Here is a 19,218-nt window from a genome sequence, read left to right as displayed (position 1 = left end):
ACACTAGGATGAGAAAGCACTGCTTTCACTGGAATATTCCACCAGCAACCACCTTTGCACTCCTGCTCCATGCAGAGTTAAAGTAAACCAGATCTCGGCCCCAATGAAATCAATGTGATTTTTTGCCACTGACAAGTCAAGCGCTTTACCTCACCTCAATGTCCCAGCTTGTATGCAAAAGCGGCGCCTGTTTTCACAACCCAATTAACTGCAGCAGCAGGTAACAGCCAACACACAACTCCTGCCAACACAAATGTGCTGGTTTCATCTTGGGACCTAGTCCTCTGCTGATAGAGCTCGATATTGCTCCACTAGCATCAATGAGCAATGAGACAGGAAAAGGAAATCACAGATGAGTAAAAACTGAAAGCAGCAAACCAAAACACCCTGGTCCTGCTGCAATTGTTGATAGGTCATATTCAGGTACCAAATCACTTCTCAAGAAGAGGGTAAGGGAAGCCAGAAGGATATGGAATAAAATTTGGCAGCCGCAATTCTGGTGCCAGAAGGTGCGGGACAGGACCGTGGCTGGATGGTGCTGACGGGAGAGGCAGCTCTAAGGCACTCAGCTCCACTCCATGTACTTTACGACTACACAGAGCAAGCAGCTCTCCCGTGCTCTCTCCTCGTGCAGATGATGTTAGGAAGGGAAGAAATTGGGAATCGTTACTGTGCCACAACTCTGAAATATTTTCCTCGTGTAGGCAAGAAACTGCTCCCATCACAGAAAGTCTAATTTCAGCGTGCATGTGCATGAATGCACAAGGTAAGAACTAAAAATAGAGGTAACTTATTTCCATGCATCGAATCAGCAGGTACAGAAACAGCGTAAACAGTGATTCAGCAGCAGCCCGCACGATGCAGAAGGTTGTTCCCTTGCCTCTGCCTCCCCCTTTGCAGCCCTTTCCACCTCGGCTCGGTCCCCGACTCCCAGCAGCTCCCAAGAGCGATGCCCAGGTCTGCCTTGCAAAAACACCCCCAACCTCACAGGGCTGGGGGAGACCTGCCAGCCACGGGGGACCGGCCAGCTGCTCAGCTCTCCCAGGAAGGGGGTGATGTGGGGTGCCTGCAAACACCTTTCAGGCAAGGTCCAAGAACACGAACATTTATACAGCTTCTCTGTCTACAGCAGTTTTTCTAGTGCAAAGTCTACATGCAACCATAAATAAGTGTTTTGCTATGAAAATAGCTGCATAATCCACATTTTTGCTATTTTTTCATTGAGCTTATGAGCCTTGTATCTACAAATCTTAGTCATCCAAGCTGGGTACAAAAAGAGGCACGATGTACAACCATAGCGTATGGTTGCCATCTCTGGTGCAAAGTAGTGCTGTGACTCCATAAACACCCCGATAAATTGCACAAGATGACACCAAGGACATTTTTCAAGTCCTGTGAGATTGCTACATAAACAGCTATGACCTTGTACACTTGGTTTCAACAGGGACAAGTTGTTTTTTGCTGGTTCTCACCCCCAATTTTTTCATTAATGTTTGCTGAGAAGCCAGAAGGAGAAACAGATATATGAAAAGGAGAAAGACTCGAGAGTAGAAACATCATCTTTCATTTACCTTACATTTTTGGAAAATGCAACTTATCTCTTCAAGCAGAGAGAAAGAATATATTTCAGACCCTTCCTACCACCCGAGCTCTCATTCACCCTTTCAAAGTCAGCAAAGGGAAGAAAAGCCTCCCAAGCACCTACCCGCTTCATACCAAGTGTCCCTGTGAACAATTCCTCCCTCCAGTCCCCAAAGTCCTAGGGTTCACGTGCTCCTTTCTGCTTTAGCAAACTGTGCTCTTGGCTCCAGGCACCATCTCTCCCAACGGCACCAGCATCGTGGGGAAAACCCCCAGTCCTGCTATTTAGCGATGCAGATGCTCAGCAACTTCTGGCTGTGGCCCTGCTCAGCATCGCTGCCCCATCTGTGCCACGGGGCATCCAATGGAGCTGCCATCAGCTCCGAGGAGCGGGGGGCTGCTCCCATGCCCTGCCGTCCTGCAACGGGCTCCCCTGTCTTGGCAGGTCAACCCCAGCTCTTGGCTGGGACAGGGACCAGGGTCAGTCACACCAGGCTGGCTGGTCCCACGGGTCAGCTGGGGAAGTCTGGTCATAGCACCCATGTTGCCCCTGCCTTTGCTGGATTTTTTTTTTCTTGCTTTAAAAAAGTGCCTATTTTTTTAAGATCCCTCCCATGAAACAAGCTGATTTAACCAAAAGCATAGAGAGGCAATCTAGAGAAACCCCCCTGCACAGGATGCCCAAACCAGGATGCACCTCCATGACATCAGCCTCAGTCTTCTGGGTTTTGCTGTTACCATCGCTTTTCTGGTCAAAACACACGGAGCCAGCAGCATCACCAGGTAGATGGGAACATTTAGAGCATGGGACATCCTCTGCATCCACCCCGTGGCCTCATGCTGCATACCCCGGGCACCCGCCGCTGCACCCCCAGCAGCTGGGGCTGCCCAGGGCGATGCAGGCAGGGCGGAGGGGAGACCATGCCCCCACATGTCCCCCAAACGTGATGCAGAGATGCTAACCCAAAAGTGCAGCCTGTGCCCATGTCAGGCATGCCGCAGCCTGGCTCACGCACCACTTACATGCTAATACCCCATGCAAAAATGAATACATAATAATCGAGCTATTAAAATCAGGGGAGCTGTCATTACAGCTGCAACTTTCAGAGTTGTTTCTATCATTTGAGGGATGATAGTCCTTTGAACAAGCAAGTACTACGTGTAGCCAGCAAGCCTTTTAACACATGACAAAAATATCATCAAAGGGTTTTCCTATACAACTTTGAATTACCCCCACACCATTCCCAGCCAGCATAATTGACCAAGAACAATTAAAGCACATGAGGATGGCAACTTAATCTCAGAATAGATTAAAGTCCTTTCTACTCTCACCTTGACATACTCTGAAGCCTGGATGATTTGCATTTTGACGTCTAATTGAAATGAGGGTTGCTGCCTGACAGGACTTAATCTTCTCAAAAACATGGTTGTGCCTCCCTCCCCAAAGCAAATATTTATCACAAGTTTCACCTTGAATATAGGTCGTAGCATTGCAAAGCAAGTAATCAGAGCTGTAAAAAAAAAAAAAAAAAAAAGATTCTGTCTAGGTAAAAAAAATAAATTCAAAAGGAACATCTGTTCTCCTGAGCCACAGCAAGGAAAGATTATTACCATTAGCGTGAGGGTTATACAGCAAATGAAACAATTGGTTAAAGGAAAAAAGAAGAAATCACTTATAGTGTCATCTTTCATCATTAAATTTTCATGGAAAAAACACTGTGATTTGCTTAGTCTGAATATATACGCAATGTAAAGACACCATCTGACATCACTGAGGCATAACACCACAAGATAAATGGAGACGATTTGCCACACTACTGGAGCAGCTCTAACTCCCTCCCAGACCTGCAGCAATCAAACAAAAGGGCACAGAAATAACAAGCCATCTGCTTCTTGCTGGCCACTGAATCTTGTGCATTTGGCTGACAGGAAAGAATCAGGGGTCTCACTCTTCTCCCACTTGTATGGGCTTAAATGGGGGGCAGCTGAGCTGCTACGCTAGTTTCAAAGTCCCTCCCTTGGTGGTCCCACTTTGCTTGTCCCTGCAAGCCTTAGCCATCACCACGGGACAAACATCTGGAAGCCTCGGACTCGGCCGTGCTTTGCACTGAGAGTGCCCTAAGCAAGGGCAGCCGGAGCGCATGCATACGCATCTGGAGAGCACCCGTCTGGAGCAGAGCCTCGCTTTGCAGACTTCCAGCAATGCAAAACCAGGCTCAGCGCCTTTCTTTCATACAGCAGTTGGGGTTTGAGAACGTTAAAAGGAAAGAGAAAAGAGGAGCATCAAGGCTGAAGATTTTCCTGTCCTGCTTCTCCATTACAGTGCAATTCTCCCCGCTGCACCCTCCTGAAGGATGGCAGCACCCGTGACGAGCTCTGGAGATGACTGAGGAGCAAGCTGCGGGCAAGCCACGCACTCCCTGCATACGGAAACACCAGGCAGTCTGCTGCCCGCCTTCCCAAATGCAGAGAGGAGGAAACGGTGCACAGCTATTGTGCATGGAGTTGTTACGATCTATATGAAGCCCCACATGTGTAAATTAAACATCGGCTCCTTTTATCATCAAGTGCGTACAACTTGTAAGCATGAATTATGCAGGGCTATTAACTGTCTTATTATAAGAGAGAGCAGCTCTAGAAGCTGCTCGGAGGACACAGCAAGTCGCAGAAAGGGCAGCCCATGGATGCTCGGTGTCTGTGTGTGTCTGAGCTGCAGCATGGCCGCTCTCACCAGGTCCAGTCCTAGCGCTCCCAGGGATGCACACATCCTGCACTAAGCAATTAACTCACCATCTCATAAGCTCTCACCATCGTCTAGCGCTCTATGGAGGAAAGAGAAATATTTTCATCACCTCTTTATTGATGGCAGCTTGAGAAAGATCTGGAGAATTGTGTGAGCTTGTGAAGGAACGAGCAGGGAGCTGAGCCTGTAACCCAGCGCAAACCCAAGCCCCCAGCCAGCACCCAAACTGCCAAGTTCTGCCTCTGCTTTTGCCCAAGAGCACAAGGAACCTGAAAGAGCAAACCCCCTCTGAGACCAGGGAGTTCCGGTCCCTGTTTCAGTTCAATAATTTGCTCCTTGACTAATAAGCCCCACGCTTGGCTGGAGCTCACCGGCGAGGATGCCAACTTAGGGCAGCGCTGCACAGCCCACGTTGCAAGTGCCACCGGGCCGCAGGCAAACGCTGGCCGCAGGCAGGGATGCAGGCTGGCAGCGACGCAGGCTGGCAGCACCGGGCACTCACCTGTCCTGAGCCCATGACCCGCAGAGTGCCACAGGCTACTTCACTCTGCCCGGTCACCAAGTCCTCATCGAGCTGACACCACACTCAGCAGATGCGCTAAGGCTGCTGGGGGCAAACTCTGGACATAAATTACCTTTAGGGTGAGAAAGCTTTTGATCCAATTTTACATAAAATATTAATTTCTCCGGTCAATACTAATGCTGTTAGGATCGAGTGGCAGGGCCATACGCAGCTCGGAAGTGGTTTGGAACATAACAGGTGCTGAAAGGGGAGGCACAGACTGGTATTAAGACCAGTTTCATTTATTGTATATATCATGGACTTGGAAGAACAAACATCAAGCACCATGATTACATTTACTGATGATTCAGAGTTGTGTGGGCTCCTCGATACACAAGAGGAGGGCAATAAAGTCCCGGACAACCGTGAGCAAGCAAGCACCTCGGGGGATAATTAGATTAATTCAAGCTATGGAAATGCCACACAACAAGGCTAAAACATAAAGCAAATAACATTGAAAAGGACTTGGCACTCAGAGACTATATGAGACAAACCCCGGCTACTGCTTGCTCCCAGTTATCCGCCCAGGGTGCCAGGCGCCGTACAAGCACAAAGCCCACGTTGTCATGGCCATCAGAGAGAGCAGATAGGTGAAAACAGGTACAGGACACACATGAAGCACTGAAAAAGCAATCCCAGTGACACCAGTTGTTCGTGCCCCCAGCCCAACACACTGTGGCTTTAGAGAGGGGCCATGCCACGCCACGCAGGGACCACCGGTGACGCAGCAGTAGCACCGTGCCATTACAAAGCTCTGGGCTCCCAGAAGAGCACAGCTGCTTTTTGCAGCAGCAAACCAGCCCCACTGGGACCACACTGGTTTCAGCAAGGCAGTGCCTGCACCACATGCCCCAGCAAGCTGCAAGGCTCTGCAGGAGTGCAGGATTGGTGTCCGGGTTGCCTCCCCACCTGGTACGGTCACAGCCTGCTCACGGAGGGGGCCAGCTCCTGGGCCACCCTGGCAAAACAAATCCAAGTAGGGGACCTCAGGCCACACCACCTGCCTCCTGCCTTGCTTACCAAGTCCCAGTCCCTATTACCAGCTCCTTTCCAGGCTTGTAACCATTGCTCCCCAATCCCAGATCATGTACTTGCCCCTAAGTGCCTGGATAGCCTGCCTGTGCCTGATGCAAGGCAGCTGCCTTAGGAGACACCAAGGCATCTTGTCTGAGCCATGCTGCCCAGCCAAGGGACCACTGGCAGGGCACCACAGAGCCCCTTCCAGGAGATGGGCCCCGACAGCACGTCAGAGTGAGACTGGGGAACACAGAGCATCCGGAGCAACCACACGAGAAAGGACACGGGAGAAGAGGTAAGAAGTGGCAGAGCTGCCCAAGGCCCCAAAGGCAAGGAGAAGATGCTAAATTTGATGAGGTTGAGGAAGGGAGCCAAAGGAGGAATAAATAGAGCTAATGAGAAAACAAGGCATGAGCATTCAAAAACCTTTAACACACTGCTAAACAGCAATAAAAAGGCAATTAGAGTTCTGAGATGCATGGAGGGTAATTGCACACACTATAAATAGGTGGTGGGAAGACTGTCCCGCTCAGCAGGATTTGATTCACTTTTGGGGTGACTTCTGCACAGACAGGAATATTCCGGTGTGAGACAGAAGCTGAGAGAAGAGAGTTTACAGAGAGATGAGATTACAGGAAGAATTTCTATCACACACATCCTTCTGCATAAAATATGCACCAAGTAGGAGCTTTACAATGGAGGCTTCCGAGGTCTGAGCTTGAGGAACTCCAAACAAAAGTTCAGGAGCAGCGATGTGAAATAGCCTTAGAAAGAAACATCCATTTTATGCCAGCCAGCAATGTGTGTGGCACTGCAGTCCAGGCGGTTCAGTGGCTGCCACTATTGATGAAGAGACTCTCCAGCACCCATGGAGATCCTGCCCTGCTCAGCTCATAACCCTTGCACGAGCATGTGCACACACGCACCTGTAACAGCATTTAACAGCAAGCAAAAAGAGAGGTTTAAAAGTGGGATTGCAATGCCAAACCCACTTGAGCAACGCTCCTCAGGCTGCCACCAGCGTGCTCTTTCTGTTTCCTACCTGTGCCTCAGGTGTGCTCGCTCTGCTCTGCAGCGAGGAGCACGACCACTCCGCAGACATGCAACCCTCTCCGCTGGGCTGGTGTAACCCCTCAGGGGATGCCCATGTCTTGTTAATACAGGCTCATGGTAGCCAGCGCAAGCAGCTAGCCTGCTGTTTAAAGAAAAAGCTCTCTGCTGCCGTTCCCTACCCAGCCTGCCCTTTCTAGGCCAGCTAGGCTGGAGTAAATCGCAGGCACACTGCTCAGGCTGTGGGGGAATGTGCCACGAGAGCTCCCGGGGCAGAAGGAGCCCTCAGAGGAGGCAAAACCCACAAGACCCCAGCTGAAGGTAGGGGCAGGGTCTTTGCAGCATCGCGACCGACACATTTAAGAGCAGAAGGCACCACTGAAGTCCAGGGAACCCACCAACAAACAGAAATCGCACCGAGCAGATCCCTGGCCAATGTAAACCACCACTGCATGATCAACTCAGGTTTTTAGAGGACATCAGTTCTCTCGAGACAGCTAGAGGCTAGAAGAGTACTCTTCCCCACCACTCCTGCCGGGCCCCGGGCCATACCTGCTGCAAAGCAAATGGGAGATGGAAAACACAGCCACGTGCCAGAGCTGCGAGCAATCCCTCCTCCCTGCCCCGGCTCCTTCGCAGATACCCTTCTGGAGGGGGAAACTCTGCAGACTGAAGCACCAAAGGCCCAAGAAAGCTGTCACTTCCCAGCCCCAAACTCCCTCAGCCAGGCCCGGTGCCCTTCCCAGCTCCCCGCTCCTTCCCACCGCGGAGCATCGGCATCGATTCACGCTCGGGAGCTGCTCTGCCCTCGCGAATGACTGAGCACACACAAAGTCTCCGCAGTCCTAACTCCAGCTAGCTCTTGGCTATGCACCAAAAACCAACCCCGTGCAGCTCAGACAGCTGCACGTCCCCAGATAACGGCAGCAGATGGCTTCTGCCTAAAGGTCTCCCTGGCAGAGGGTGGTCTGCAGTGCCAGGGGTGGGAGGTACAGCGCTGGTTTTTGTGGCACGCGCTGCTGGCAGGTCACGCAGCCTTGCCCATGGCTGAAGAAGTGCTGGCTGTGTCCTTCCTTCATCCTTGCATTGTCACCATGCAGGTAGCAAAGCAGCTGGCTCCTGCTGCGTCACCCCATTAGCTTCCTTCTGAGATAGCGATGAGTCTGTCGTCTCTGGTTGCAAGATGGGTGGGAGCAGTCTGCTAGGAGGGAGCGGAAATCTAGGGGTGTAGGCAACGAAAGCTAACTCAGCGTGTGCAATACACAAAGCATTTGTGCCCTCTTGCTGAACCAGAAAAGGACATTTGGCATCTTGGAGAAAATTTGCCTTTTGCTTGATGTTGTTCTTGTGCGATGCCTGCATCACCTCCCAGCTGCCTAAATCCTCTGCTGCTGAGGTGCGAGAGCAGCTGACCCTGCCCATAGCACACCAGGCCAAGTGAAACCCCCTCCTTGCAAAAGCTATTCCCTGTCAGCATCAACAGCAGTCCCAACAGAACTTCTGAACAGCTTCACTTAATTCCCCCCAAATCATCCGATATTTTTTGGGCCTAAAGCGTAATGTCTGAACCCCCTCTCCTTCCCGGCCCCCGCTGATCAGACAGGGACATCCAAGGGGAGCACTGAACAGCACACGGGCTGCAGCTGGCCAGCTGCTCACGGAGGAACATCTCCCTTCCACAGCAACCTGCACCAGCCACGTGCCAAGGTTGGCCAGAGTGAGCCCAGAAACCTCCTCCCAAAGCACCTTTGCAGTATTTTGTATCGCTTGGCCAACTGGCTGGACAGGGTTGCCCCGAATCTCTCCTTGGGATGTTTGTTTCCAAGCAAAGCATGAGTCCTGTTGGAAATGAGATGGGTGGTAGAAGGGCCAGTGAGGACACGTACAGAAAAATGCATTCCTTATACAGGAGGGAAAAACAAGGTTTTGACCCCAAACCCGTCTCCTTGTTGAACTAACATTGTATCTCACTCCAGTGAGCGCAGTGCTGTATTTAGGAACACCAGTTCACATTTCCTCCAACAGCCAAATATCAAACCCCAGTCCCTTTATCTCACCAGGGTGCCACCAGCCAGGCAGATAGCAGGGCCAGCCTGTCCCCTCCTGCTCCCAGACAGAGCCTTCTATGTCGGCTGTGCCCCCCCAGGCTCCAAAACCACCCTCGTGCACACACACTCACCTCTCTCTGAGACGCACAAGGAAAGCGAGGGACTGCTCCCCAAGATATGGAGGTGGGCAAGGCTATGTTAGGATGGTAAAATCCTGCACCCCGCACAGCCTTCTGTATCTCAGGCCAGCACCAACTTAGCATCACCTGGACTGGTAACATGATAAATTCCCCAGGGATGGGAGAATCGCTTCCTACAGGAGTCGGTGTGCCCCACACGCTTCATCGATTGCAAACACACATTGCGACTCATAAACATCAGCGCTTACTACAAACTTACAGGATCCGCAAACTCCCAGCGTCATCCTCTCCAGCTCAGCGGGTGCTCAGGATCAAATTCAGATGCTATAGCAGACACTGCTGATGCTCTTCACAAGGCAATGTGTGAAATTGTTTCAATAAGACATTTCTTAACAAATAGCTTCTTCTATCAGTAGTTCCTCAGAGCGTGAGTCTGGAAATGGGCCTCTCCTCCCTGTTACTTTCCTCCCCTGTGCCAGACAGGCAATCAGGAGCAAAACCACTCTCTTTTAGCCCCACTCTGAGGGAGCGAGCTGAGCCTCTGCACGCCGTGGTGCTGCAGCTGCTCTGGATGCAGGGCTTCTTTCTCCTGCAGAAGTACACTAGGCAACAACATCATCTACAATGAGTGCTTCTTTTCCACTGCAAAAGAGTTTATTGAGTTTCCCCCCGCCCGCCCCCCCAGGATCCTTCCCCAGGCTGAAATCAAACAGCAGGCGATGGGCTTCCAGGAATGGGGTCACTCTGCTCCATGCTTGTACAGGACCAGATCCAGTTCATAGCCAGTGCTCATCCTAAATCATCGAGTATGGATGTAAATCTCACACAAAAAGGAAGTAAGAGATTGAAACAGGAGGTCTACAGACAAAGGTAGACCTGAAGATTTTCTCACCATATTCTGAAGATAAAGAGCATCCTGCCCTTGGGTGAACATCACCCTAATTCAGCACACGAGATCATGAAAGGCCACTGCTGGACCATTAGCAGGCAGCCCTGTTAGCCAGGGTATTTGTACAAATGCGCTGTGGCATCGGCCCAAAGTCAGTGGAGTTCCACATCTCCAGTCCCCAAAGATAAACACTGCAGCACCACCATTAAACCCACACACTTTTTGGGCTAGGAAAAACATGGCTAAATCTAGATTTCATTAAGTTTCTTCATCAAACACTAACATTTGAGTATGGGCAGATGCTCAGCATTCGAGCAGTCACGGTCACACGACTGTCCCTGAAGCACATGGCTCAAGTCATTGAGTTGTGTGTTGGGGTAGTTTTCCAGCCCCTCCAGGCTGGAGGTGGCCTGTACTAATGTCCCCTCACAAGGGTCATTATATACCTCACACTATTAAAAGTCCAAGCTCCCAACCTTACTGTGAGACAGACAGTTTTGAACTATGACAACTACAAAACTGGCATCGCTTACCCCAAGCTGAATAAACATTTGCATGACATTTTGACTCAGGTGTTTAAATTCTAGAAAACATCTGACTTTATCAGCCTGAATCACAGACAAACAATACCAAATATTATCACTAAAAGCACCTTTTCAAACACCAAGTGTACACATTCACATCAAACACTCTGCAACTGCGCTTATGCCTGGTTTTAAGAATGATGCTCACTCAATCCAGGATAAAAGCCAGTCAAAGCAAGTCAAGTATCCTGTACCCACAAATAACTTCTTCCAAAGCAAGCGCCAGGTTAGGATGGTCCATGTATTTTTTTCAGTACCTACAGGGTAACAACACAGGCAAACTCCCCAGGAACATGCCACCTCTTGCATCTCCTCTCTCTCATGCTCATGAAGATATAGCTGGACACTGCTGCTGGTCTTCAAAGCATGCCCTGCAAGAAGGGTGGCCCAACTCTGACCCACTTGCTGTGTGGAGCAGGCAAGGTGAGGAGGTGAGCTCTGCTTGTCTTCCTATACCTGCACCAAGCTCTCCGAGAGCTGGGGAGTGAGGGGTCACCTTCTCTTGCACCTCACCCTGCTCTCTTTCCAGAAAGGCAAGACCTTTGAGGGGCCACCCATCAACCCCACCTCTGAGGAGTCATCCATCCTTCTGGGTGACAATAGAAGGGGGTCTCCTCACCACCAGGGAAGGTCCCCTTGTCTGGTGTTTTAAGGGAACCCTACTGTTTTAATTAGTCTTCGTTTTAAAGACACACTAAAATATACGTGGCTCCTAGAGATCACTTTGTGGGTGAAACCCTGGCACTGCTGAAGCCTCTATCTGAATTCACACCACCCCAACCAAGCAACACCTTTATTGATTATTCCATATTGATTGGTCTTAACATATTAATTGGGTTTACATAATTAAATAGAAAGAGGATGTTTACCTTATAGCCCACTAGACTAAAGCATCAGCAGTAGCTGTAAGGGGTTTGTATACACACACTGCTAGTACCAGCATTGTGACGGCTGGGTTCCTACTGCTAAACCACACTCAAACCAAATTAAATACTCTCCAGCTAACAAAAAATTACATAGGGAAATGACTTGCTGACCGCTTCCCACTTAGGTGAACGGAGAACAAGTGACTCATCATTCAGCAGAAGGAATTACAAGTTGTGCAAGAGGCAAAGTGCTTCAGGGAGAGCGTCTAGACTACGCAGAGCAAGGCCATAAATAAAACCTTTTGCAAACGACGGGCTTTAGCACGGGTTGGAGCTGTACTATCTGATGAGTCTTTGCCACTCTTAGTTCACAACACCTGTGGCCCGAGAGGTGCCACCCACAATAACTGAATTGTTGGGTGACAGATCAGGAACTGCAAAGTTTTACAACAGCCAAAGACCAAGCACAGAGCCTATTTAATTACCTGCTTCCCAATTCAATAAACTGCAAGTATATAAATAGCCAAAGTATGACAAATATTTAATATCTGCTAGAATTAAATTAAGATAAGGCACTGGCAAAATAAATGATAAGTGTTTTAACTGAAAATAATATTTTTCTGCAGATTCCAGACAATTTGAGTGCAACGATCACACTCTGCACTCCACGCTGCTATGGAACACCACACGTCAGACGTGCCAGACCTCCTTCCCCGTGGCAATGCTCTCCAAGCAGCAGGCTCACCTTCACTGTGGGGTTGGCACAGAGCTGACCCGGGAGCGACCCTAGCTGAGAGCCCAGCCGCACGCACAGCTCTCATCTGGTGGTGGTGGTGGCCAGTGCCCACGCCGAGCCAGCTCAGCAGCCAAGGCAGCCCCCAACTACTCTTCCAGGCCTCTACGGGCATAGCTCTAACAACCATCTTGCAAGCCCTGCCTAGATGGTGTTGAGCTCTACTGCAACTACAGAGCTGTGTGTGGGGTCCAGCTCACGCTTGAGACCTGCCTGGACCTTGCATCTCCTCCTTAAACAGCACTAGAGAGCAATTGAGGAACAGACAGAAAACAAGTAGAGCATCATCCTTTACCTCTCCTCTCTTGCAGAGCTGAGAAAACCACCCTTGCAAGGGTTTCTTGGGGGCAGCAGGGCAGAATCTGACCATAAAATCACAGTTCCTCCAGCAGAAAGCTGCTAAAACAAGTCCCAACATCACCTGAGTCATGGTCTGTCCCAGAAGAACAACACGTTGGTGATTTTAAAGACAGAACTTCTGTAAATATGGCGTGAGAGTAATAACCCAACCCAGGACAAGGAAGAAGTACATGACTATTTGGAAGGCTGCACTAGCTTTGCTATGTTCCTAACTGTTGCAGCATCTGCATGCATGCCAAAACAGCAGAAATTTGGTATTTTAAGACACATCGTAACTGATTTAACAGAGTTTCTGATCCTTCACAACTGTCCTGCATTAAGCACCATGCTTAAATCAATCACCATTCAGCAAAGCACAAGCTTAAGTGCTTTGCTGAATTTGACAGAGAATTTTCTAATGCACCCGACGTCATTCCACAGGCTTACACAAGGACCCAAATCACAAGCCATTTCTCCCAAGAGTAGCTCCGGTAATCTGAAACTAAGCTGGAACTTTTCTCATTCCACATTTATCCCACTGGGAACTGATTTACTCTCCTGCGTGCCACCTGCCTGCTCCCTCATTCTGCGGGGATGAAAAGTAGTGATGGAAAACAGGTGATGGCAACTACAACTGCAATGATACCTGACCTAACATGCTCTCCACCTTTTTTCTCCTAACGAGTTCCTCCTGCTGCCCCTTTCATAACAAATGTTTTCAAGGGGCTGGTAATAATCCAGAAGAAGATCTCCCAGTTTATGCTATTTTGAATGAGCCAATGCTGATTCCTGGGCTGCGCTGTGCCTTTTGGCTGCCGTGCTTTGCAGGTATTTTGCAAGAGGTATAACCCACATCCAAGGGTGCTTGGTCTGCATCACTACAGAGACATACACGTGGCCTGGCTTCCCCAGGCCACCGGCTGAGCTCTCCTCCCAAAGGCTTCAGACAGTTGGGTTCAAGCAGGGAAAGGCACAGAGTGCAGCCAGTTGTCTCAACTCTACTTCCAACAAGTCAGCATGAGCTAAAGAAAAGACTAAATACATCCTGGGCAAGCAATTACCAAGCTAAGTGCCATCTGCAGTACTAAAACACATTGTACTGAGAGCAACAGAACAGGCAAAGCCGCTTTCCTCCTGAGCTGCGTTGCGAAGCAGGAGCCTCTGGTGTCCAGCAAGGTGCGAGCTCTGATGGGAGCTGAGCTTTTCTTCCCAGGCCGCACATTCAGTAGGTCTTTTGCTCAGATTCCCCAGCGTCTAGTAAGGGCTGCCCGCACACTGCCACCTTCCTCCCACCTGGGGTAGGAGATAAATACAGATCTGCCCGTTTTCATCAGGCTTTTAAGGGACAAGTATCTTGCAGACCACTGTCTGCCTGTCAAATGTGCCTGGAATTCAGAAGTGGTTTAAAAAAAGAAATCCAAGCGGGAAGTAAGACAGCACAGGCGGGTATCTAAATAAGCCTCTTTTTTTTTTTTTCCTTAGGAAACAATGCTAGTGAGATGTAAATAAAAGAACTTACAGGTAGACATCACAGATGTGTAGTTACTCAAGTGAAGCCTTACCACATAAACGTCAAGATAAACCTTAAGCAGAGGTGCAGGCTCAAACACACCAATCTAAAAACCAGTTTTTACTCTGTTGCTGAAATTCCTGGCATGTCAGGATCAGAAAATACCAGCTCTGAGTGGCATTTGCTTGAATTCATCTTGAAATCCAAAACAGAGTTTGTTACTGGTGTAAACACGCAATGCTGTCATGCCCACGTGCAGTATATACCCGGCTATGCCATCCATTCACACATTTCCACTGCTCTCTTCGCTCTCATATACATTATAATTTATCAAACCACATGTAATTATCTTTCTGTTGCAACAGTACGTTAAGTACACACTTCCCTTTATTCCAAGGTGGTTCATGAGCGCTGTAAAACACCAGGCTGCATTTTCCAGCTCCCGAGCACTACACAGAGGCATGCTGCTACATAACCGGTACCTGCGGTGCCTGTGCATCACACCACGGTAACGTGCAGCCCCTGGGGCTCAGGGTACCAGCCAGCTCTGATACAGCAGCGCTGCAGGATCAAAGAAGGAGGATTACACACCTTGGGGGGTGGGTACCACGGGGATCTTCAGCCCAGGCAAGAACTTCAGTGCAGTGACTGCAACAAAACCAATGCTTTCTTTTCTGAGAAAATTGCAAAGATGATGATGAAGCTACAGAAGCAGCCCGGGCTCTGGGAGCTTGGCAGGGGCTGCACACAATGCAGCCCTTCTCAGGCCCTGCGGTCCTCCGGTGGAGATGGGCTGGCTCTCATCAGGTAACCCAGCCAGGCAACCGCTCTGCAGGGCAACAGCCTCACCTGCAAAGCCACGGTCACCCTGCTTGGGCTGTGCTCGGAGGTGGCAGCATCTCCCGTGCTACTGCGGAGAGCCAGGTGAAGCCGGACCTCATCCTCCTCCTTCTTCCAGTGCCAGGCAGGACCTGCTGAATGGGGCTGGGGACAGGTCACCAGCCCTCGCTGCTCCACAGCTCCACCAAAGCACATCTGCAGTGGCTGCTGGGCACCTCCCTGATGCAGGCGTGGGGTCTGAGCAGCCCTGCGTGAAGCCTGGCTGGTCCCCATACCTCGGCAGAGCCCCAGCAAGGCTCCCAGGCATCCTGCCTGCAGGCAGCGACTGCAGCGGGCAGATCAGCAGAGCGAGGCCCTCACATCTCCAGGGTGCCCAAGTGTGCAATGGACCAAACACCTCCCTCTACAGCCTCTCCATCCGGCACTGACAGGAGAGTGGGAACACAGTGCTGTGTGCCGGCTCCGTGCAGCGCAGGGACTGCAAAACACAACACTTGGGGGGTTTCTGCTTCCTGTTTCTCCCAGGATGAAACCCTTCCCTTGCAAACGGCAGGCTGTGAGGGTGGACAGGCAAATGGCACATGGAGAAGGAAGCAATTTATCTCCCCTCTGCTGATGAGGAAACTGAGGCAACAGCTCCCATCAGAGCAGCACCAAAACTTGGTTTTCTCCCACCTTTCCCCTGAGAAGCAAAATGCATTTGCTCCACCCTGGTAAGTCTTGAAGCATCTGGTATTTCCATCATTACCGAAGGCCCACCAATACACAAAGTCCCCACAGAGAGCATTCAACCTGGCAGAGCCACCATGACAGAAGCTCGGTGTCCAAGGGGGAACAAGTCCCACACCTTCACCCTCTGGTCCCCTCAAGCCAGGAAAGGAAGGGTGGGCTTTCCCAGAGGGATGTGCGAGGAAAGCAGAGGAGCACATGAAGTCCAGCAACAAACTCTGGGCTTGGCTAAGGAAAAAGGGCAAGGATTTACTCCCAGGAACCTGCATGCCAACTGAATATAGGGATATACAGAAGACCAAAACCCAGAATGAATTCGCCTTTAAAAGGGTGAATTCAATTTGACGTGTGTTGTCAAGTTAAATTTAGCTTTCCCAATTCCATCTCACTGCTAAGTTTGAGGGGAGACGGTAAGCCCTCAAGACACACTTATTTTAGCTATTTGTATATATAAGCCAGACGCATTTCCCTATGTTCTTCATTTCACAAAGAAAGGATTATTTCCTCCCAAGATCCTGTATAACTTCCCTATTCCCTCAAGTATTGCCGCCAGTTTATCATCTTTCTCATTACTCCTCATTTCTTTGTTTCATCTGCACTTTATTCCCCCCTTTTCTCTTTCCCTCCCCTCTTTCTGTCCCTTCACAGTGCAGTATTTTGATTTCAGGGACTATGAATCACCCTTCTTCCCAGCCACTCTTCTCCGGACCACTAAGATGCTGCCTGCTCCTTTGGAAAAACTCCTTTTCAATCTCAGTTCACTTTTATGTGAGAAAGAGTTGTAGGGCTTGCTTGTTTAATTTCTGCAAAACTAGCAATTACTTAAATTCCATCCTCTTTTTCTAACACAAAGAAGTTGCACAGGAAACAAAAGCCAAGACAACTTTGAAAATCCACAATCTGTTGAAAAGTGTTGTAGGCAAAAATATATGTTAAATAATCTCCAAACCTAGCTATATTTTCAGCTATGCACTTTGCTCAGCAAACAAAAGCAGATCATTCAACCTTCCAGCAACACCAGATTGTCCTATATTGCCTTTAAACTACACGCAGTACGGATACACTTTCCTACCTCCGTATGTTGCAATGACTAATAATAGTCCTGTGGTGTAGCAGAACTGAATGTCGTTTGCATCAATACATCCAGGAGCCTGCCTGATTTGTAAAGGTCATTTTTGAACACAGAAAGGTATCAAGGCTAAAACTGCAGTCTAAGAAACTCAAGTGAAAAATGGGGAAAAAAATTGGCTAGTGTTCCAGACAGCTACATCCCATCACGGACCTAACTCTGGCTGCTACAGGGAAAAAGTTGGCTGCATTTCACCGAAAGGCACCCATGTCCCCATCCCAGAGAAACTTAATTTCTGCCCTGGCCCATGAGCTCGTGCCCCAGCGGAGAAACGAGCTCCAAGATGGGATGGGGAGCCCAGGTGAAGGGCTCCTGCCCTGCCTCTGCCTGGAGCAGCGCATGGCCCTGCCGCGGTGACGCACTCGAGGACGAAGAGTCAGGATTGTGGCAGCGAGTTCATCGCAATGCTCTGCTGCCACATTTTGCCAGGGAGCCAGCGTCGGGGAGCTCGCCACGCATAAACACTTGCAAGAAGTTGAAATGAGACTCGGTAACTCCCCAAGTCAGTGCTGGCACTCCCAGTTAAGCGAACTTTGCAGCAAGCACAGAGTTGCAGAGTCCCTTTGCAGGAGGCAAGGGCACACACCTGGTGTTTTCCAGCAACGTAGCCCATTTCTCTCCTTTTGACAACCTTTAGATGGCCAACATCCCAAACTTCCCAAACCCCGATGTTGCGTAACTAGGAGCAATGCCATATGTCAGCACGCCAGCTCCGTGTGAGAGACCATGGCTGGGAGCAGCATGGAGGGGTGGCTGAGGGCAGGGGGCTTCCCCGTGCCCCAGGACGGGACTCTTGCCTGCAAAGCCCACCCGTGCGGGCCCAAGGTGCCCTGCACCAGGATTGCCCTTGGGGTGCCCGGGCAGCTGCGGGCCTGGGGAGCGGCTGCACGGGGCTGCTGGGGAGAGGGATGGAGGCACGGGGGCAGGAGGAGAGGCAGAGGAGCAGGCAGGGATGCGAGCTGGAGGGTATTTAGGGGAGCTGCAGGGGGGTGGGTAAGCAGGGGGCAGAAGGGCAGTTAGGGGAGCAGGCCGGGGGTAGACAGGCAGAGAGCAGGCAGGAAGGTTGCTGCTGGGGGGTAGGAGGACAGGGGCAGGCAGGGAGCAGCCAGGGGGTGGGTGACGGGGGTGCAGGCAGGGGAGCTGCCGGGCAGGGCGCGGGCAGGGGAGGCCGGGCAGGGCCGGGCCGGGCCGGGCCGGGCAGGGCAGCCCGCGCGGCGGTACCTTCTGCTGCCGGCGGGCCATGTCGGTGGGCTGCTTGGCGTTGAAGGGGTAGGCGATGCAGCGCATGACGAAGACGTAGAGCTGCAGCTTCCTCTTCCTCTCCTCCTCCTCCCGCTGCAGCCGCTCCAGCTCGTCCTTCTCCTTCTCGCTGGCCACCGAGGGGCTGGGGCTGGCGGGCCGCGCCGCGCCGCCGCCGCGCCCGCCCGGCTGGAGCCCCCCGCCGCTGCCACCGCCGGCACCGCCGCCGCCTCCCGGGCCCTCGCCGGGGCGGCTGGGCGAGAGCCGCGCCGCGGCGGGCGCCAGCGGCTCCTTCCCGCTCTCCTCCTCCACCAGCTCCTCCGACTCCTCCTCACTGGACGACGGGTCCAGCATCGCGGCGGCGGCTGGGCTCGGCCGGGGCCGGGCCGGCTCTGGGCTGCGCTGACTCCGCTCGCCGCGGCTCCGTCCGGCTTCGGCTCCGGCTTCGGCTCCCGCTCCGCTCGCCGCCGCGCCCGCGCGCGCCCCCGCGCCGCCCCGCCCTCGCCCTCGCCCCGCCCCACCCCGCGCGCGCGGGCGCTGGCCGCGGTGCTGCACGGCGGCGGCACGGCGGGGGGGCGAGGGAGAGAACGAGCGCGAGAGAGCGGCGCAGCCGCGCATGCCCGCTGGGGCCGGCGGGGAGCCGGGGCCGCCGCCATGGTCGTCGCTTCGGGAGCGCCGCGGGGTACGGGGTGTTGGGCGGGTGCTCCCGCCGGGGCACCGCCGTGGCCTCGGTGTCCCCACGGCCACACGCAGACACCACGTTGTTCTTGGTGTCCTCACAGACACTGCTGTCGCCCGGTGTCCCCGCAGTCCCACACGGCCACCACACAGCTGTGTCCTCCGTGTCCCCCATGTCCCCACAGCCGCATACAGACACCACACCGCCATGTCCTCCATGTCCCCACAGCACCACACAGACACCACACCGCCGTGTCCTCCATGTCCCCAGAGCACCACACAGACACCACACCGCCGTGTCCTCCATGTCCCCAGAGCACCACACAGACACCACACCGCCATGTCCTCCATGTCCCCACAGCACCACACAGACACCACACCACCATGTCCCCCATGTCCCCACAGCCCCATACAGACACCACACCGCCATGTCCTCCATGTCCCCACAGCACCACACAGGCACCAACATGTCCCTACAGCC

The 19,218-nt window shown here is 51.9% G+C and overlaps 1 protein-coding gene across 7 annotated transcripts in view; it reads right to left on the bottom strand.

The window, feature by feature from the left end:
* CADPS (calcium dependent secretion activator) overlaps positions 1–18,543 on the bottom strand; it is a 221,161-nt gene extending 202,618 nt beyond the window's left edge. For all 7 annotated transcript variants that reach the window (XM_054838539.1, XM_054838544.1, XM_054838540.1 and 4 more), the window contains exon 1: positions 18,042–18,543. In XM_054838539.1, the coding sequence (XP_054694514.1) occupies positions 18,042–18,413 (372 nt within the window). In that variant the 5' untranslated portion in view covers positions 18,414–18,543. The remainder of the gene's footprint in view (positions 1–18,041) is intronic.
* Between the last annotated feature and the right edge of the window lie 675 nt (positions 18,544–19,218).

This window comes from Grus americana, chromosome 11, assembly GCF_028858705.1.
Source record: "Grus americana isolate bGruAme1 chromosome 11, bGruAme1.mat, whole genome shotgun sequence".
Classification (NCBI taxonomy): domain Eukaryota; kingdom Metazoa; phylum Chordata; class Aves; order Gruiformes; family Gruidae; genus Grus; species Grus americana.
Note: the sequence above shows the minus strand (reverse complement) of the source record. Positions and strands in the feature narration are given on the sequence as shown.